This window comes from Nicotiana sylvestris, chromosome 1 (genome assembly GCF_000393655.2).
Source record: "Nicotiana sylvestris chromosome 1, ASM39365v2, whole genome shotgun sequence".
Classification (NCBI taxonomy): domain Eukaryota; kingdom Viridiplantae; phylum Streptophyta; class Magnoliopsida; order Solanales; family Solanaceae; genus Nicotiana; species Nicotiana sylvestris.
The window spans coordinates 133,471,228-133,490,695 of NC_091057.1; the positions used below are offsets into that span (position 1 = coordinate 133,471,228).

General features: G+C 35.2%; 1 protein-coding gene across 1 annotated transcript; it reads right to left on the bottom strand.

The window, feature by feature from the left end:
• Positions 1–6,082: 6,082 nt before the first annotated feature.
• Positions 6,083–18,076, bottom strand: LOC104247450 (uncharacterized). The gene is made up of 3 exons (XM_009803472.2): positions 17,856–18,076; positions 13,398–13,536; positions 6,083–7,087 (listed from the first exon to the last, which is right to left on the bottom strand). Exons 2-3 carry the CDS (start codon positions 13,462–13,464, stop codon positions 6,348–6,350), a joined length of 807 nt encoding a protein of 268 aa, XP_009801774.1. The 5' UTR covers positions 13,465–13,536; positions 17,856–18,076; the 3' UTR covers positions 6,083–6,347.
• Positions 18,077–19,468: the final 1,392 nt, after the last annotated feature.

The following is a 19,468-nucleotide window of genomic DNA, read 5'->3' on the forward strand; positions in this document are numbered from 1 at the left end:
CCGAGCCTAATAGTTCTAGGATTTGGTTTTTCTTTCATTAGTTCTCCAAAAATCTGAATTTTACTACTAAGAATTTCATACGAGTTGGGTTTAATTATAAATCTACAAAGTATTTTGTTCAAAGGTTATTCCGAGAAAAAAAAGAGTCAATTTTTGTGATACAGTTTACACTTTTTTTTAAAGATGTCACGTACAGGTAGTGATGATGAACGAAGGGTTCTCCAAGAAGCTGAAATCAAAGCAAGAAATGATTTTACCTTGCAAGCTATGCATCAACAATTTGAAAGGTTGAATTTGCAACTCCAAGAGATGAGGGATACCATTGCTGATCAAAATGATACAATAGCTGAACTTAGGAGGGAAAATAATGTTAGACCCCAAGCTAGGAGAAATGTACCCCATGCTCCCATTGTAAATCAAGAAAACCCTATAGATGATTTTAATGATATTGATTTTGATAGGGTGGGAAGAGATAGGAGGGGACAAAGAGGTAGAGTAGAAGATGACAATATAAGTAGTATAAAGATGAAGATGCCATCATTCAAGGGAGCAAGGGACCCAGACTTGTACCTTGATTGGGAGAGAAAGGTTGAAGCCATCTTTGATTGTCACAACTACTCTGAGGGTAAGAAAGTTAAACTTGTTGTTGTTGAGTTTTCTGACTATGCTGCTATTTGGTGGAAAAAGCTTGCTAGGGACAGATTGCAAGAAGGACAAGCACCAGTTGCTACTTGGGCTGAGATGAAGAGGGTGATGAGGAAGAGATTCGTGCCATCACACTTTCAAAGAGAGCTACAACAACGTCTTCAAACATTGAAGCAAGGGTCCATGTCTGTGGATGAGTACTTTAAGGCTATGGATATGGCTATGATCCAAGCTAATTGTACAGAGGAAGAAGAGGCTACAATGGCTAGGTTTTTAAATGGTTTAAATAAGGAAATAGCTGATGTAGTAGAATTACAACAATATGTAACAATAGATGAGTTAGTTGATTTGTGTGTAAAGATAGAAAATCAAAATAAAAGAAAGCAGACTAGCTCGTGGAAAGGTCGGACAAGCACCATCTCCAAGAAGCCATGGCCATATCATGAGATGAAGAGTTCTTCTAGACCTCAAGAAGACAAGGGTAAAGGTAAATTTGAGAACAAAGAGGGAGGTAAAACCTTTAACCCTAAACCTTTTACACCTTCTAGTTCTATTCAATGTCATAAATGTAAAGGAAGGGGACATATGATGCATGAATGTCCAAGTAGAAGAAACATCATTCTTAGAGAAGATGGAGGATATGAGAGTGAAAAAGGTGAGGGAGAAGAAGAGGGAGATGTGAGTGATGAAGATGATGTAGAACTACCTAATGAGGGCATGATTGGGGTAGTTAGAAGGATTATGACTATCAATTTGGCAAGCAATAGTGAAGAACAAAGGGAGAATATATTCCATACTAGGTGTGGGATAAAGGGAAAAACTTGCTCTATGATCATTGATAGTGGTAGTTGTGCTAATGTGGTGAGTTCATACTTTGTGGAAAAATTGGGACTTGCATGCATGAAACACCCTACTCCATATAGACTCCAATGGTTAAATGATAGTGGTGAACTAAAGGTAAACAAACAGTGCATGATTTCATTTAATGTTGGTAGATATGAGGATGATATTCTTTGTGACATAATACCTATGCAAGCTTGTCATATCTTACTGGGTCGTCCTTGGCAGTATGACAGGAATGTTTTTCATGATGGAAGAAAGAATAGATATTCTCTTGAACTAAATGGCAGGAAATTTACTCTTGCACCTTTATCTCCTTCTCAAGTGTTTGAAGATCAAAAGAGATTAAGAGAAACAATGGGAAAACCAAGGGGAGAGATAAAAAGTGAGCTTGAGGAAAAAGAAAAGAAAGAAGGCCAAGAATTAGAAAAAAAGAGAGATGGCCGAGAGAAAGAGAGAGAGGGCAGCAATTTGAGAGAAGAGATAAAAAAGGGTTTGAATGAAAAAATAGACAGTCTTGGTGAGAGGAAAGAGGTTAAGGAAAGAAAAAAAGAGAGTTTTTATATAAAAACCAAAGAGTGTTTAAATGCAAGAAAAGAGGGGCTGCCCATAATACTACTTACTTACAAAGAGACTTTGATTAATTCTGAGTTGCTAACTTCTTCTTTGCCAAGTAGTATTTCTTCTCTTTTGCAGGATTTTGAAGATGTCTTTCCAGAAGATATTCCTAATGGATTGCCACCTTTACGTGGCATTGAGCATCAAATTGATTTTGTACCTGGATCACAAATCCCAAATAGGCCAGCCTATAGGAGTAATCCAGAAGAGACAAAAGAACTTCAAAGGCAAGTTGAGGAGTTGCTTGAGAAAGGTTTTGTGAGAGAGAGCATGAGCCCTTGCTCGGTTCCCGTCCTATTGGTACCAAAAAAGGATGGAACTTGGAGGATGTGCGTGGATTGTAGAGCAATCAACAAGATTACGGTAAAGTATCGCCACCCTATTCCTCGTCTTGATGACATGTTGGATCAATTACATGGATCCAAAATCTTTTCTAAAATTGATCTAAAAAGTGGTTACCATCAGATTCGAATGAATCCTGGAGATGAATGGAAAACTGCTTTTAAGACCAAATATGGGCTTTATGAGTGGTTAGTTATGCCTTTCGGCTTGACTAATGCACCTAGCACTTTCATGAGATTAATGAATCATGTTTTTAAGGATTTTCATGGAAAATTTGTTGTGGTGTACTTCGATGATATCTTGGTCTTTTCTAACACTTTAGAAGAGCATGTAGAACACCTAAAACAAGTTTTTGAAGTTCTTAGAAAGCAATTTTTATTTGCTAATCTTAAAAAGTGTACTTTTTATGTGGATCGTGTGATTTTCTTGGGTTTTGTAGTTAGTTCTAAAGGAGTTGAGGTTGATGAAGAGAAAATCAAAGCAATAAAAGAATGGCCTAAACCTAAGAGTGTAACTGAAGTTAGGAGTTTTCATGGACTTGCTAGTTTTTATAGGAGGTTTGTGAGAGACTTTAGTACCATTGCTTCTCCTTTAACTGAAGTTATTAAAAAGGATAAGATTTTTAAATGGGGAAAAGAACAAGATGATGCTTTTAACTTGTTGAAAGAAAAGTTATGTTCTGCTCCATTGTTACAATTGCCTGATTTTTCTAAATCTTTTGAAATTGAATGTGATGCTTCGGGCAAAGGAATAGGTGCTGTTTTGATGCAAGATTCTAAACCTATTGCCTACTTTAGTGAAAAGTTAAGTGGAGCCACATTGAACTATTCCACTTATGACAAAGAGCTATATGCTTTGGTAAGGGCTTTAGCCACATGGCAACATTACTTGTGGCCAAGAGAGTTTGTCATTAAAACTGATCATGAATCCTTGAAATACTTGAAGAGTCAAGGTAAGCTTAGTAGAAGGCATGCTAAGTGGGTTGAATTCATTGAAACGTTTCCTTATGTAATTTCTTACAAACAAGGGAAAGAAAATGTTGTTGCTGATGCACTTTCAAGGAGGTATGTCTTAGTTTCTACCCTGACTTCTAAATTAATGGGTTTTGATCAAATCAAGGGACTTTATGCTAATGATGTTGATTTTGGCAAAAATTTTGCAGATTGTAAGTTGAGTCCTTTTGAGAGGTTTAACCTCCAAGATGGCTTTCTCTTTAAGGAAAATAAGTTTTGTATTCCCAATTGCTCTTTGCGTGAAGTATTTGTAAGGGAAGCACATTGTGGAGGGCTTATGGGACACTTTGGAGTCTCAAAGACACTAGACATACTGGCTGAAAATTTCTTTTGGCCTGGAATGAAAAAAGATGTTGAAAGAATGTGCGCACAGTGTTTGGAATGTAAACAAGCTAAATCTAAAGTGTTACCACATGGTCTTTACACGCCATTACCTGTTCCTACTTCACCTTGGATTGATATTTCCATGGATTTTGTGTTAGGTTTGCCTAGGACAAGATATGGTAAGGATAGTATATTTGTTGTGGTAGATAGGTTCTCCAAAACGGCTTATTTTATTCCTTGTTTAAAGACTAATGATGCCTCACATGTTGCTGATCTTTTTGTAAAAGAGGTTGTCAAATTTCATGGTATACCTAGAACTATTGTTAGTGATAGGGATGCTAAGTTTTTGAGCCACTTTTGGCGTGTGTTTTGGGGGAAGTTAGGTACTAAATTGTTGTTTTCTACTTCTTGTCACCCACAAACTGATGGACAAACTGAAGTAGTTAATAGAACCTTAGGAAACATGTTGAGGGCTGTTTTGAAAGGTAAATTAACTTCATGGGAAGATCACTTACCTATGATTGAATTTGCTTACAATAGAACAATCCATTCTTCTACAGGTATGTCTCCTTTTGAGGTTGTTTATGGTTTTAATCCCTTCACTCCCCTTGATTTATTACCATTACAAACTAATGATATTGCTAATCTTGATGGTAGGACAAAGGCTGAGATGATGAAAAAAATTCATGAACAAACAAGGCTTGCAATTGAGAAGAAAAATGAGCAAACTGCCTTGAGAAAGAATAAGGGACGAAAGCAAGTTATTTTTAAACCTGGAGATTTAGTTTGGGTTCACTTTAGAAAGGAGAGATTTCCTTCCAAAAGGAAGTCAAAGTTGCATCCTAGAGGAGATGGCCCATTTCAAGTCCTTGAAAGGATTGGAGACAATGCTTACAAGTTGGACCTTCCTGGTGAGTTCCAAGTAAGTGCCACATTTAATGTTGCTGACTTATCTTTGTTTGATGTAGGATCGAATTCGAGGACGAATTCTTTTCAAGAAGGGGGGAATGATAGCATCAAGAACAAGGATATAGTTAAGGACAATGATAGAGATGATAGAGTTTTGGAAGCTCCAAGGCCATTTACAAGATCTCAAGCTAAAGAGTTGCAAGCTAAGGTTGCTAGACTTCAATGGCAAATAAAGAAGCTTTTAATTGTAGAGGAAGAGCTCAAGCCCAAAGGAGATGAATTGTCCAAGTTTTACAATTATTTGGTAGTCCAAATTGAAGTCCAAGAGGAGGAAGATTGGGTTACCAAATTAGCCCTTGAAGTCCACCAATAGGGCTCAAAATGACCTTAAAAGAGGTCCAAAAGGGGTGTTTCAAAAGGAGCCCGATTGGAGTCCAAACCAATGGCCCAAACTAATAGTTTTAAGGCTCAAATCTGCCCCAAAAGGATTTGGCCGCTCCCCACTTAATTTTGATGGCTTTTGTTACCCCTTAGGAGCCATCTACCTAAGTTTGATGGCTATTGTGACCCCTAGCAGCCCCCTACCTAATTTAGATGACTTTTTAGCAACCCCAAACATTATTTTAAGTGTTTTTAACTCCTATAAATAAGGAGTTCTTCTCATTCATAAGACACTACATTTATTGATTAAGTATATCATACTTTGAGAGTTCTTTTGAACCTTTGTTACTTGTGCTTTGAGATTTATCTTTCAATCTTTACTAGTTCTTAGTTCAAGGTAGTAAGATTACTTCTCTTTTATGATATCTTTGATTCCTTTGTGGTATTCTTAGAAGGCGATTAATACTAGTTATTAATTGTTGTCTCAAGTTACTCATAAAGTGGTCAAGATCCGAATCTATTGTTTTGATTTGCTTTTTAAGTAAAGGCGTTTGATTTCTTCCATAAATCAAGACGTTGTTACTTTGATCTTGTCAAGGCTATAGAACTTGCGTTCTTGGAAGTTCTTGGAATTCTTTCCTTGAATTCTTCCCATATCCTTTATTTTCATCTCTTTAATTCTAGTTGTTCAATTCCTTATTGTTATTGCTTCCGCATTTACTTCTCAAATTCTTACTCTAATTTGGATTCTCGACCTAGTTGTTATCACCAAGTCTCCCTTCGTAAGGTAGAAACATATATGGTCAACTTTTTTTTGTTGTTGCATTTGGAAGGATATTTTTATTTTTCTCTCTTTTGGGCCGGGTGTTTTTGTGTGTGTGTGTGTTCGGAACATCAGCCTCCACATTTTCAAGCTTCAGCGCCTCAGAAAATCCGTTGGCAATAAAGCAACTTTCTTTACTATCTTTACTTTACATATGAGCTGCTTTTAAAATGTAACATAACCACTATCAAGGGAACAAGTAGTCTAATTCCTGCCTTCTCATCAGAAATACATCCAAAGCTAAACCAAATTCATTATGTGTGGGCTAAGAAATTCTACTGTGGTGTCATTTTACAAGTCAATGAGGTAAAAAGGTTCCTATAACAGACTCAAATACAAACCTCCTCCTCCCCTCCCCAAACAAATCCCTGTACAAATAGTGATAAAGCAAAGGACAAATGATTAATAATATGAAAAGAACCATGTATAACACAGCTTGAAATTCATCTGATCTAAAATTCTTCACGGACTTCAGGGTCCTCATAAGCAGGAGCCTCATAACTACCAGACTCTTCAGAAGCTTCAAGGCTCGTATACGTAGTTGATTCACCATAATACGAGTCCTTGGGGACCTCGGAACTTTCAGCTATACTATCCTTGTAAAATTCATCTGACAGGGTGGCAGCGACTTCTATTTCCTTTAGTTGGAGAAATACAAGTAAATGATCCATTCCGTTAACTAAATCATACACCATCAGCCCAACCTTTCCTCCAACCCAACTGCCCAACTCGCTTCCAACCAGGTAACCAAACCTACCCATGGTCTGCTCCCCTAGATAGCCAACCCAATAGGCACCAAATAAGGTACCCGAACCCCTCAGGAACCCCTCAGTTGGTGTACCCCCAAGATAAAGTGCTTCAAAAAAGTCCCATCCCCCAGAAATAATCGGACCAACAATGCGCTTGGTTTGTCGCACTGCCAGTTTTGCAGCTTTTGCTCCTTCTTTCTGAGCTAGCTTAGCTGCCTCTTTTGCTGCCATGCCTTGTGCCACGGCATCAGTCAGAGCAGCCTCAATTGCTGAGTTCCTTGCTCTCTCCACATGAGAAGACCTGATGTTATAAGCGTACAGCTTCACGCCTTCCTTGACCAAACATGCTACGGTTCCTGTACTCCCATCAAAACAGTGCAGCCAAGTAAACTCCCCACTCTTCGATGCAGCCTCTTGACCAACCAACTCCCTACATTTTTCAGCTGTAAAGCAACAAGATAATAGAAAATTAATTTGTATACATAAAATAAGGTGGAACAGAATAAGCAAAGCACCAAATAATGGTATGTAGGACTGTTAAACTGAAGAAAATCCTTAACCTTAAAAGTTAGTGACCATGTCAATAATACAATTCAAAGCACAAAATACGAAGAAAAAATTGCCTCAATATAGCCCCTTGATGAAACTGATGCTAGGCAGGGAAATAAAAGCAGATTATGAAGTATGGACATAAAAGTGTCCTGTAACAATTCACCTTACCTTATCCCCAAAAGAAGTGTCCTGTAGCAATGAATGCACAATATGATAACAAAATTGCAACATCTCAAAGGTTTAAAAACTTCCAACATTCAACGCAAAGTGATTGCTATATTGAGAACAATGAACATGGTTAGCACTCGACCCACCTAGAACCTAACTTCAGGACTTAAGCATGAAATACTTCTCTACAAGATATTAACCACGATAGGTAAAAAGAAGTAAAAACTTTAAGGAGTCAAAAACCACAAGATTAATCTAGAGGGGGCAAATGGAAAAAATGAAGAATTGATAATGCGGGCTATAAAATTGATTACTCTATAAAAAATGGAGTGCACTTTTAGCTTCAGGAGTTGCTCTCAGCAATTGACTCATCCAGCATTCTAATGTCAAGTGAAAGTCGTCTGCAACTCCAGGTAGGAGATTGGTCAGTATGTCGTACTATCTTACCATCATACGCTTGAATAACTCATTCGGTATTGATATTGCTAGTCAAAATTTACAGGATCCTCGTGACAGCCATTGGGAAGCAGTGGTATGCATCCATCAATATATCAAGACCCACCAGGGACAAAGCGTTCAATATGAAGGCTGAATGAATGCTTATATTACAGGAGATGCCTATACAGATTGGTTAGGCCATCCAGATAGTCCATATTCGAACACTATGTTTGATAAACGGAAACTTGACATGTGTGATTTTGGAGCAGCATCTTTTGCAGAATTAGAAGCGATAGAAGTCTACCGAAAACTACCATGAGTCAAGTCCAGTTGGACCAAGAAGCTTGCTTTCATCATTGACACCCCTAGGAAGAAGAAGATTCTTATGGTGTCAGAGAACCCCTTTTGGCTCCATGAAAAACTAAGAAGCAAGATGTGGTTGCAAGGTCCAAGGTATAGGATGAGAACCAAGCTACCACCGTAGCGACATGTGAGCTTATGTGATTAAAACAGCGGTTTCAAAAGTTAAGTTCGGAAAGAATACAAAAATGGAATTGATAAATAACACAAGGCACGAAATACACTGTCTCCGCTTTAGTCTTCCATATAGTAATTACCAAACATATTTGAGATCGATAAACACTTTATTTGTGAAAAATCCAATCTTAACTCATCTCCATCGATTCCATTAGTCCAAATGATCAGCTAGCAGATACATTCAACAAGACGCTCTGAGGCCTGGGAATTAATCATATATGTGACAATCTAGGAGCCTATGACGTATATGCTCCACCTTGAAGAAACATGTCAACAATATTTCCAGATTCATCTAAAATACTCCAGATTATTCTGTAATGATTAAGATATTGCTTCTATTTCACAGAATCCTTGTAAATATGTTTACTTGTTAAAGCAGGCAAACAATTCCTCAATAAAGAGTCGTGCATCGACTTTAACCATCAAGACAAGTAGTCTTTGTCTCCTCTCATCTCTCTTTTACACGGTTCAGCATTCCAACTAGGTATGTGCTTCACAAATCACAAAGATAGTTCTCATGCCTTTTTATCCTAGAATGGTAGGCATAATATATAAACAACAAAAATTCATAAGCCGAGTATTGTTAACTTCACAGCATATTTACCTCTCACTATCATTAAATCAGGAATTGGAGACCTACGATCTTGTGATATAAGCTGACCCATCTTCTTTCCTTTTCTCCATCTTATTCTTTCATTTGTCTTTTAATTTCTCTTAATCATAGATGGGGTTCTTTACCCTTTTTCGATCATAAAAACCGTGTTTACCATGTCAACTTCTTCTTCTTTGGCTATCTCTTTATTTTATATCCTCTCAAATGATTAAAAAGAATCTAATGTTTCCACTTCATGTCATAGCCACCAGATTAAACCTCCTTATAGATGCCTCTCCCGTTTTTATTTTTTTATGGAGAATATCTTCTACACCACTAATGACAAGTATAATATCTAAACCAAGCATGTCACAATATTCTAATTTAGAATCTATTATTCAAACTAAATATGCCATAATATTTTAATTTGTAATACATTATTCAGATACTATAATATTCTAATTTGGAATACAACAATCAAACTAAATATACCATAATATTCTAATTTGGAATACAATATTCAAACCAAATATATATTCTTCATTAAATTATTGTAATTTGGTATATTGGATTTGAATACTGTATTCCAAATTAGAATATTGTGGTATGTTTGATTTGAATACTATATTCAATATTAGAATATTATCGTATGTTTGATTTGAATATTGTATTCCAAACTAGAAAATTGTGGTATATTCGGTTTGAATATTGTATTCTAAATTAGAATATTATAGTTGTTTGATTTAAATATTGTATTCTTCATTAGGATATTGTGGTGTATTGGTTTGAATAGCATATTCTAATATTTTATTTTAGTTTAGACATTGTATCCTAAATTAGTAGGGTGGTTCAAAACCGAACCGTAACCATTAACCGAACCGCAAAAACGGCTTATTGGCTTACTGGTATCGCTATCGGGTTATCGGGGTAATGGTTGGTGAACGGCTTAAAATTTTATAATTGACGTCTTAACGGTTTGGGGGCGGATTACTCAATTTCCTTATCGGGTAAATTGTTAACCCATTAAGAATTTTATATTTATACTTTTACCCTATATATATAAATTAATATTTGAAACCTTAAATCCCTAATTTATCAAATCTCAATTCGTCTTTTTTCTCTTCTTTATCACCTAAATCCCTAATTAAAATTTCTCCCGATCTCGTATGTATGATTGGATTTGTTTGATTTTCCTATGGAAATGGTATTTAAGTGATTAGATAAGTTAGATGCAAAACAACATTGTTAAACTAAATTGAAGAAGAATCCGAGTGCAAATCACCTTAAACTTTGTTAGTTGAAGTGGGAAATCAAGGTCAAGCTGAACCACTAGGAATTTTTGACTTGAACCGTAAATGCATGACAAACAGACTTGGCACAAAACCAATCAACTGGATAGGTATATATACATACATCTGAGCAGATGTGATGCTTTACTCTAAATTTTTCCTTATCTCTTAAATCAATTTTTTTTAATTGTCTATTTGATTTAGCCGATAAACCATCCAATAATCGTTAATCCGATACCAATCCGTCTGATGTCTTATTAGATGGCTAGTGGATTACTACATTTATAAATTGATAACCGATAAGTCAAACCGTTAGCGTAAATATCCGCTTGATAAGCACCCCTACAAATTAGAACATTTCACCTTATTTTGTTTTTCTTTTGATTACATAGATGAAAGAGAAGAAAAAGATTATGAAGGACTTCGTAGAGAAATTACTGGGATTTGGACTTTTGGTGAACATATATAGTTCCAATTCCTTAAAACGTGGGATGATGGAGTGTTATAAGGGATTTATTAAGTTGAAGTGAGAGATAATTTAGTTCCTTAAAAAGTGGGATTTATTTAATGGCATATAATAATATTAAATGTTTAAAAAGTAATAAACTTTTATAAAGTAGGTATACAAGGTAAAATAAATGTTTCAAAGGTATATGGAGTTAACTGGCATTTCCAATGGCATACCATGTAGATTTCTCAAAAAGGAATGCCAGCAATTCACCTTGTTTTTCAAAAATTATGCTGATGCGTATTTCGCAACAGAATGTGGGATATAAGGGATAGGAAAGGATATACCATCTTGGTGAGAGGATAATATCCACCTAATCTATGAAAAACATGGGTTGTTTGTAAGGATGCCAAGTAGTGTTTGGTTGGTGTTGTTGAGCGGATGATGGGTTGTTTGTAAGGATGCCAAGTAGTGTTTGGTTGGTATTGTTCAGTAGATGAGTATCAGTCCTATACTAAATATTTGGTTTGCAGGCAGGGGGTTTGATTGTGCATGCTAGCTTTGAGCCGAGGGTCTATCGAAAACAGCCTTTCTACCTGCACAAGGTAGGGTGTAAGGTTGTGTACTCACTACACTCCCCAAACCTTACTTGTGGGATTATACTGGGAGTATTGTTGTTGTTGTTGTAGCAGACACGGGGTTACAAATGTGGATGTCCCCCTAAAGGAATTGGATTTCATGATCTTTATCAAACAAAAGGCAGTGGATTCCAAGATATGCAGAGTACTTGTCTTCCTTTAGTTAAAGGATTTAATTAAAATTTAAAAGATCTTAAATCTAATTATTCATTATGGATACTTGAAGAGAAATACAGGGCTGTTGAAGAAGTGGAGAACCCATGGTTTGATTAGTCTCCATTGCACAGGGATTTGGTAGGGAGTCATGCATTTTTTTTAAAACTTTCTCTAATTAGTCAAGAGGAACCAGTACATTAGGTAGGTGAAATCCAGGTTTCTTATATACGTGGTTCTTTACCATTTTTTTTCAATCATAAAGCCCATGTTACCATGTCAAAATAAGAAAAGAAATAAATGAAAAGCAGACTCCCCAAACTCTACATCACAATCTACTAATCTAGTATACTTGCATAAGCAGTACAATCTTTCATTCTTGTAGCCTCAAGAATGTCGATACCATGATACTGTGAGATGATTGTGCTTCATCTAGACTTAGCAACTTTAAAAACCATTAATCACAAGAAGCTTAAAGAGATGTTTCAACTTTGCAACGTTCTTCTAAAGACTGTCCATAATAACTATCTTTTGATGAAGACTCCGTAATAATTATGTCATCAACATAGCTCAATGCAATTTCTAAAGCTAAATACAAAACTTGTTATATTTTGGTAAAAGAGGAGGTACATGTGAGTATATAAACAATTTGGACTTGTTTGCTAATTGTGATTAAGCTACATCTTCACTTGTATATAATTTTTTCCACACTAACGGTACTGAAGAAATGGTAATTACTTAAATTATCAAAAAGTTGCTAAACTATGTGTACTTTTCTTTGGAACCATCTTGGAGCATATTCAATGAAATGATTATTTGATTTATCAAAGAAGAAAAGGGGCAAGACATTACTGTTCGCGCATTCTTTTTCTTATTTCTCACACAGTGTAATATGGAAGAGTCCTTCCCATCCAACTATAATTTCCTTACTTTCTAACTTAAAGCAGGAAAGTCTGGCTGGGGGAGTGATAAATAAAGCATTTGACTAAAATGATGTAGCACGCTTGCAAATTGCAAGAAAGAGTAGCTATCACTACTGTAGGAACTTAAAACTTAATGACACTGATAAAGAAAACTGAGTCTTTTCCCCATTTCATAGCACAGACTAAACATAGATAAAACGTGCACTTTGCCAAATTTATTTCAACTTTGACAGATTATATGCACCTTTCTATATTCATGTATCAGCCAAGAACCCCTAGATCTAATCTTTTACACAGTGGTACCGGCAACAGCTGCTACCCTCTTTCACTTCAATTTCTTTTTTGTAAAGCTACATCAAATACAAAATCCTGTTATATTATATACATTTACCTCCAAGTCTCTACAATTAAGAATTAATCTGGATCAAGTTGTCCAAACAAACTAACAGAATTCTCAAATCCACACTGTTGAACTCTCACTTATGCGTAAGTTATCACCCACACTATATGCTTGATAACTTAAAAATGTAATTTCATTTCACTACAAATCAATAGAGCTGTTAAAGTGGTCGGGGCCGGATCTACCATGTATCCTAACCCGGTAGCTTTTGTCCAAACCATGTATCTGTATTAAGAAATCCACTAAAAATCTATACATATTTGATTGTGAACCAAAATATTATTGCATGTTAACTTGAGGTCACTGTAGGAACCCATAAACTTCAAATCATGAATCGGCATCTGCGGGCGGTCAACATCTTTGTTGCACATAAAAGCCCAAACGAAAACTAAAGCTAAGTAGTCAAAAAGGTAAAAATCAAGGATTTGTTAGATCCCAAATGATTAAGCTTAAGTCAACTTCAAGATTTGTTCAAATTATACCCAGCCCTTAATAAACACACAACACTCAACTTGAACAAATACTTATAAAGTCGATAGCAATTAAACATTTTTAGACCAAAAAAAAGGAGGTAAATTATGTGAATCAAAGAAAAACATCGATTTGGGTACATACCAGTGATGCTAAGAAGGAGGAGACCAACGAGAAAGAGAAGAACTTGAACCCTCTTTTTCTCAATCATTGAACCTTAAATTACTACACCACAACCCTAACGGAATAAATCGCGTAATCTAAGAAGCCGGGAACGATGGATCTGCAGCAGTTGGGTAGAGTATAAACTTATCTCAGAAGGCAAAGAGTGGTTTAAAATAAATGTGAAAGCAAAATAGAACCTTAAATATTTTATCTTTAATTTTTCAGTTCGTTAATAAGCGGGAGACCACAAAGAAAAAAAAACTGACCAAAACTTACTGGGAACAGGCACACCATACTGTTCAAGCCCTACCGTTAAACCAAGCTCATTAGTCATTTCTTTCGGAATTAAATAGAGAAATTATTATATTCTTATTCATAATACAAAAATTCTCGTTAATGGTAGATTGATATTCCTAATGCAGAGTATAACACAACAAATTAAATGCTGCCTTATTTAGATACTTTAATAATAAAATTAACTATATTAATCTTTATTATCTCTTTAATTTGTTCATTGAAAATATAAAGATACTCCAAGACCCTTTTCTCCAAGGGTAACTTTAGAACAAAGAAGTTAATTTCTTCTTGATATCTGAAAAAATCAAATATTATGAACCACAAAGAAAAGGCCAAAAAATCAATTAAAGTGAATTAGAAAGAGTGAAGTTTTAGAGATCCAACATTGTATTCATAATGCAGAAATTAAATTGTACTAATGCAGAATATTTATGTTAGAAGACAAACGATGTACTCTATTGTGTTAGAATCATTTTCTTCTATGTAGCCAACCTAAAGACCATTTTCGTCTTGTTATTGTATATGTTAGTTACTAAATGATCTACAATCTGTTTACTAACTACGTTTTTCTTTTTTCTTTTTGGGAGGCTCAGACAAATGATGGGATAAAGAAAGAAATGAACTTGAACCTTTAGAATACAATACCTGTTTAAGCTGTCACTTTATCTCTGCCAAATTAAATTTACTACTGTATAATTTATTTGAAAGTTAGGCCACTAAATTCTCTCCAATGAAGGTTCTCTTTACGATACATCCAAGAAAGTAAAAAAATTGTTGAGGGAGAGATTCCACGTGCCACTTTTCCAAACCTTTTAATTATTGGATCGACCTTCTCAAGGGTTTTAGTTTAGGGACAATGTTCAAATATTTATCAGCTTTCAGTTATTTTGCCTTACCTTAGGCGCACAACGTGCCATCGGTAATGATTCTACTACGGTGCGTCGGTGCCCATTGGTAATGATTCTACTACGGTGCCACAAATTAGCTGACAATTAATTTACTCCTGTAATTACTGTTTTGTGTCATATTTGCTCTTTGTTTCCAGCTCAACAAATAGAATTCTCGTTAGTTTTCATTATTGTCCATGTAAGCTTGACACGTGTATATGCATGATAAGCTTTTCTATGTACGATCAAGAAATAATCTGTGTAAATAACAAGCCGGTCCAGCTGTAAGCATAGTTTCCTCCACATAATGATCTCTAGAAAAATGGCAATAATGCCAAAGCAGATTAACCAGAACTACTTCAGAACTACAGTACATGTTTGGGCTTAATCATCATCACCATCATGATTAAGGTCCTTTCAGTTCGAATTGAATAAGCACCCCTACAAATTAGAACATTTTCACCTTATTTTGTTTTTCTTTACATAGATGAAAGAGAAGAAAAGGATTATGAAGGACTACATAGAGAAATTACTAGGATTTGGACTTTTTGGTGAACAAGTATAGTTCCAATTCCTTAAAACGTGGGATGATGGAGTGTTTTAAGGAATTTATTAAGTTGAAGTGAGAGATAACTTAGTTCCTTAAAAGGTGGAATTTATTTAACGGCATATAATGATATTAAAAGTTTAAAAAGTAATAAACTTTTATAAAGTAGGTATACAAGGTAAAATAAATGTTTCAAAGGTATATGGAGCTAACTGCCATTTCCAGTGGCATACCATGTAGATTTCTCAAAAAGGAATGCCAGCAATTCACCTTGTTTTTCAAAAATTATGCTGATGCGTATTTCGCAACAGAATGTGGGATAAAAGGGATAGGAAAGGATATACCATCTTGGTGAGAGGATAATATCCACCTAATCTATGAAAAACATGGGTTGTTTGTAAGGATTCCAAGTAGTGTTTGGTTGGTGTTATTGAGCGGATGATGGGCTGTTTGTAAGGATGCCAAGTAGTGTTTGGTTGGTATTGTTGAGTGGATGAGTATCAGTCCTATACCAAATATTTGGTTTGCAGGCAGGGGGTTTGATTGTGCATGCTCGCTTTGAGCCGAGGGTCTATCGAAAACAGCATTTCTACCTGCACAAGGTAGGGTGTAAGGTTAGGTACTCACTACACTCCCCAGACCTTACTTGTGGGATTATACTGGGTGTACTGTTGTTGTTGTAGCAGACACGGGGTTACAAATGTGGATGTCCCCCTAAAGGAATTGGATTTCATGATCTTTATCAAACAAAAGGCAGTGGATTCCAAGATATGCAGAGTACTTGTCTTCCTTTAGTTAAAGGATTTAATTAAAATTTAAAAGATCTAAAATCTAATTATTCATTATGGATACTTGAAGAGAAATACACTGCTGTTGAAGAAGTGGAGAACCCATGGTTTAATTAGTCTCCATTGCACAGGGATTTGGTAGGGAATCATGCATGTTTAAAAAACTTTCTCTAATTAGTCAAGAGGAACCAGTACATTAGGTAGGTGAAATCCAGGTTTCTTATATATAAAACCCGTGTTACCATGTCAAAATAAGAAAAAAAAATGAAAAGCAGACTCCCCAAACTCTACATCACAATCTACTAATCTAGTATATTTGCATAAGCAGTACAATCTTTCATTCTTTTAGCCTCAAGAATGTCGATACCATGATACTGTGAGATGATTGTGCTTCATCTAGACTTAGCAACCTTAAAAACCGTTAATCACAAGAAGCTTAAAGAGATGTTTCAACTTAGCAACGTTCTTCTAAAGACTGTCCATAATAACTATCTTTTGATGAAGACTCCGTAATAATTATGTCATCAACATAGCTCAATGCAATTTCTAAAGCTAAATACAAAACTTGTTATATTTTGGTAAAAGAGGAGGTACAGGTGAGTATATAAACAATTTGGACTTGTTTGCTAATTGTGATTAAGCTACTTCTTCACTTGTATATAATTTTTTCCACACTGAGGGTACTGAAGAAATGGTAATTACTTAAATTACAAAAAGTTGCTAAACTATGTGTACTTTTCTTTGGAACCATCTTGGAGCATATTCAATGAAATGATTATTTGATTTATCAAAGAAGAAAAGGGGCAAGACATTACTGTTCGTGCATTCTTTTTCTTATTTCTCACACAGTGTAATAGGGAAGAGTCCTTCCCATCCAACTATAATTTCCTTACTTTCTAACTTAAAGAAGGAAAGTCTGCCTGGGGGAGTGCTAAATAAAGCATTTGACTAAAAGGATGAAGCACGCTTGCAAATTGCAAGAAAGAGTAGCTATCACTACTGTAGGAACTTAAAACTTAATGACACTGATAAAGAAAACTGAGTCTTTTCCCCATTTCATAGCACAGACTAAACATAGATAAAACGTGCACTTTGCCAAATTTATTTCAACTTTGACAGATTATATGCACCTTTCTATATTCATGTATCAGCCAAGAACCCCTAGTTCTAATCTTTTACACAGTGGTACAGACAACAACTGATACCCTCTTTCACTTCAATTTCTTTTTTGTAAAGCTACATCAAATACAAAATCCTGTTATATTATATACATTAACCTCCAAGTCTCTATAATCAAGAATTAATCTGGATCAAGTTGTCCAAACAAACTAACAGAATTCTCAAATCCACACTGTTGAACTCTCACTTATGTGTAAGTTATCACCCACACTATATGCTTGAGAACTTAAAAATGTAATTTCATTTCACTACAAATCAATAGAGCTGTAAAAGTGGTCGGGGCCGGATCTACCATGTATCCTAACCCTGTAACTTTTGTCCAAACCATGTATCTATATTAAGAAATCCACTAAAAATCTATACATATTTGATTGTGAACCAAAATATTATTGCATGTTAACTTGAGGTCACTGTAGGAACCCATAAACTTCAAATCATGAATCGGCATCTGCGGGCGGTCAACATCTTTGTTGCATATAAAAGCCCAAACGCACACAGTGGGTCGTAAAAAACTAAAGCTAAGTAGTCGAAAAGGTAAAAATCATGGCTTTGTTAGATCCCAAATGATTAAGCTTAAGTCAACTTGAAGATTTGTTCAATTTATACTCAGCCCTTAATAAACACACAACACTCAACTTGATCAAATACTTATAAAATCGATAGCAATTAAACATTTTTAGACCCAAAAAAAGGAGGTAAATTATGCGAATCAAAGAAAAACATCGATTTGGGTACATACCAGTGATGCTAAGAAGGAGGAGACCAACGAGAAAGAGAAGAACTTGAACCCTCTTTTTCTCAATCATTGAACCTTAAATTACTACACCACAACCCTAACGGAATAAATTGTGTAATCTAAGAAGCCGGGAACGGTGGATCTGCAGCAGTTGGGTAGAGTATAAACTTAACTCAGAAGGCGAAGAGCGGTTTGGAATAAATGTGAAAGCAAAATAGAACCTTAACTATTTTATCTTTAATTTTTCAGTTTGTTAATAAGCGGGAGACCACAAAAAAAAAAAAAAAAAAAAAAAAAAAACCTTACTTGGAAAAGGCACACCTGTACTGTTCAAGTCTTACCGTTAAACCAAGCTCATTAGTCATTTCTTTCGAAATTAAATAGAGAGATTATTATACTCTTATTCATAATACAAAACTTCTTGTTCATGATAGGCTGATATTCCTAATGCAGAGTATAATACAGCAAATTAAATGCTGCCTTATTTAGATACTCCCTCGGATCCACTTTAATTGATTTTTTGGTGATTCTCACACATGTTAAAGGAATCCACATTTTAACACTAATTAACAATTAAATTAACTATATTGATTTTTATTATCTATTTAATTTGTTCATTGAAAATATAAAAATACTTCAAGACTCTTTACTCCAAAGAAGTTAATGTCTTCTTGATATCTGAAAAAATCAAATATTGTGAACCACAAAGAAAATGCCAAAAAAATCAATTAAAATGAATTAGAAAGAGTATAGTTTTAGAGATCCAACATTGTATTCATAATGAAGAAATTAAATTTTACTAATGCAGAATATTTATGTTAGAAGTCAAACGATGTACACTATTGTGTTAGAATCATTTTCTTCTATGTAGCCAACCTAAAGACCACTTTCGTCTTGTTATTGTGTATGTTAGTTACTAAATGATCTGCAGTCTGTTTACTAACTACGTTTTTCTTTTTTCTTTTTGGGAGGCTCAGACAAATGATGGGATAAAGAAAGAAATGAACTTGACCCTTTAGAATACAATACTTGTTTAAGCTGTCACTTTATCTCTGCCAAATTAAATTTACTATAAGTCCATAATTTATTTGAAAGTTAGGCCACTAAATTCTCCCCAATGAAGGTTCTCTTTACGATACAGGAAAAAATTGTTGAGGGAGAGATTCCACATGCCACTTTTCGAAACCTTTTAATTATTGGATCGACCTTGTCAAGGGTTTTAGTTTAGGGACAATGTTCAAATATTTATCGGCTTTCACTTATTTTGCCTTACCTTAGGCGCACATCGGTAATGATTCTATTACGGTGCTACAAATTTGCTGACAATAAATTTACCCCTGCAATTACTGTTTTGTGTCATATTTGCTCTTTGTTTCCAGCTCGACAAATAGAATTCTCGTTAGTTTTTATTATTGTCCATGTAAGCTTGACACGTGTATATGCATGATAAGCTTTTCTATGTACGATCAAGAAATAATCTGTGTAAATAACAAGCCGGTCCAGCTGTAAGCATAGTTTCCTCCACATAATGATCTCTAGAAAAATGGCAATAATGCCAAAGCAGATTAACCAGAACTACTTCAGAACTACAGTACATGTTTGGGCTAACCAAAAAT

Bases quoted from the DNA above. Each gene is read 5' to 3' on its own strand.
- LOC104247450 (XM_009803472.2), bottom strand. From the start codon at position 13,464: ATGATTGAGAAAAAGAGGGTTCAAGTTCTTCTCTTTCTCGTTGGTCTC. The intron at 7,088-13,397 runs GTATGTACCCAA...GTTGCTTTACAG, and splicing joins CCTCCTTCTTAGCATCACTG to CTGAAAAATGTAGGGAGTTG.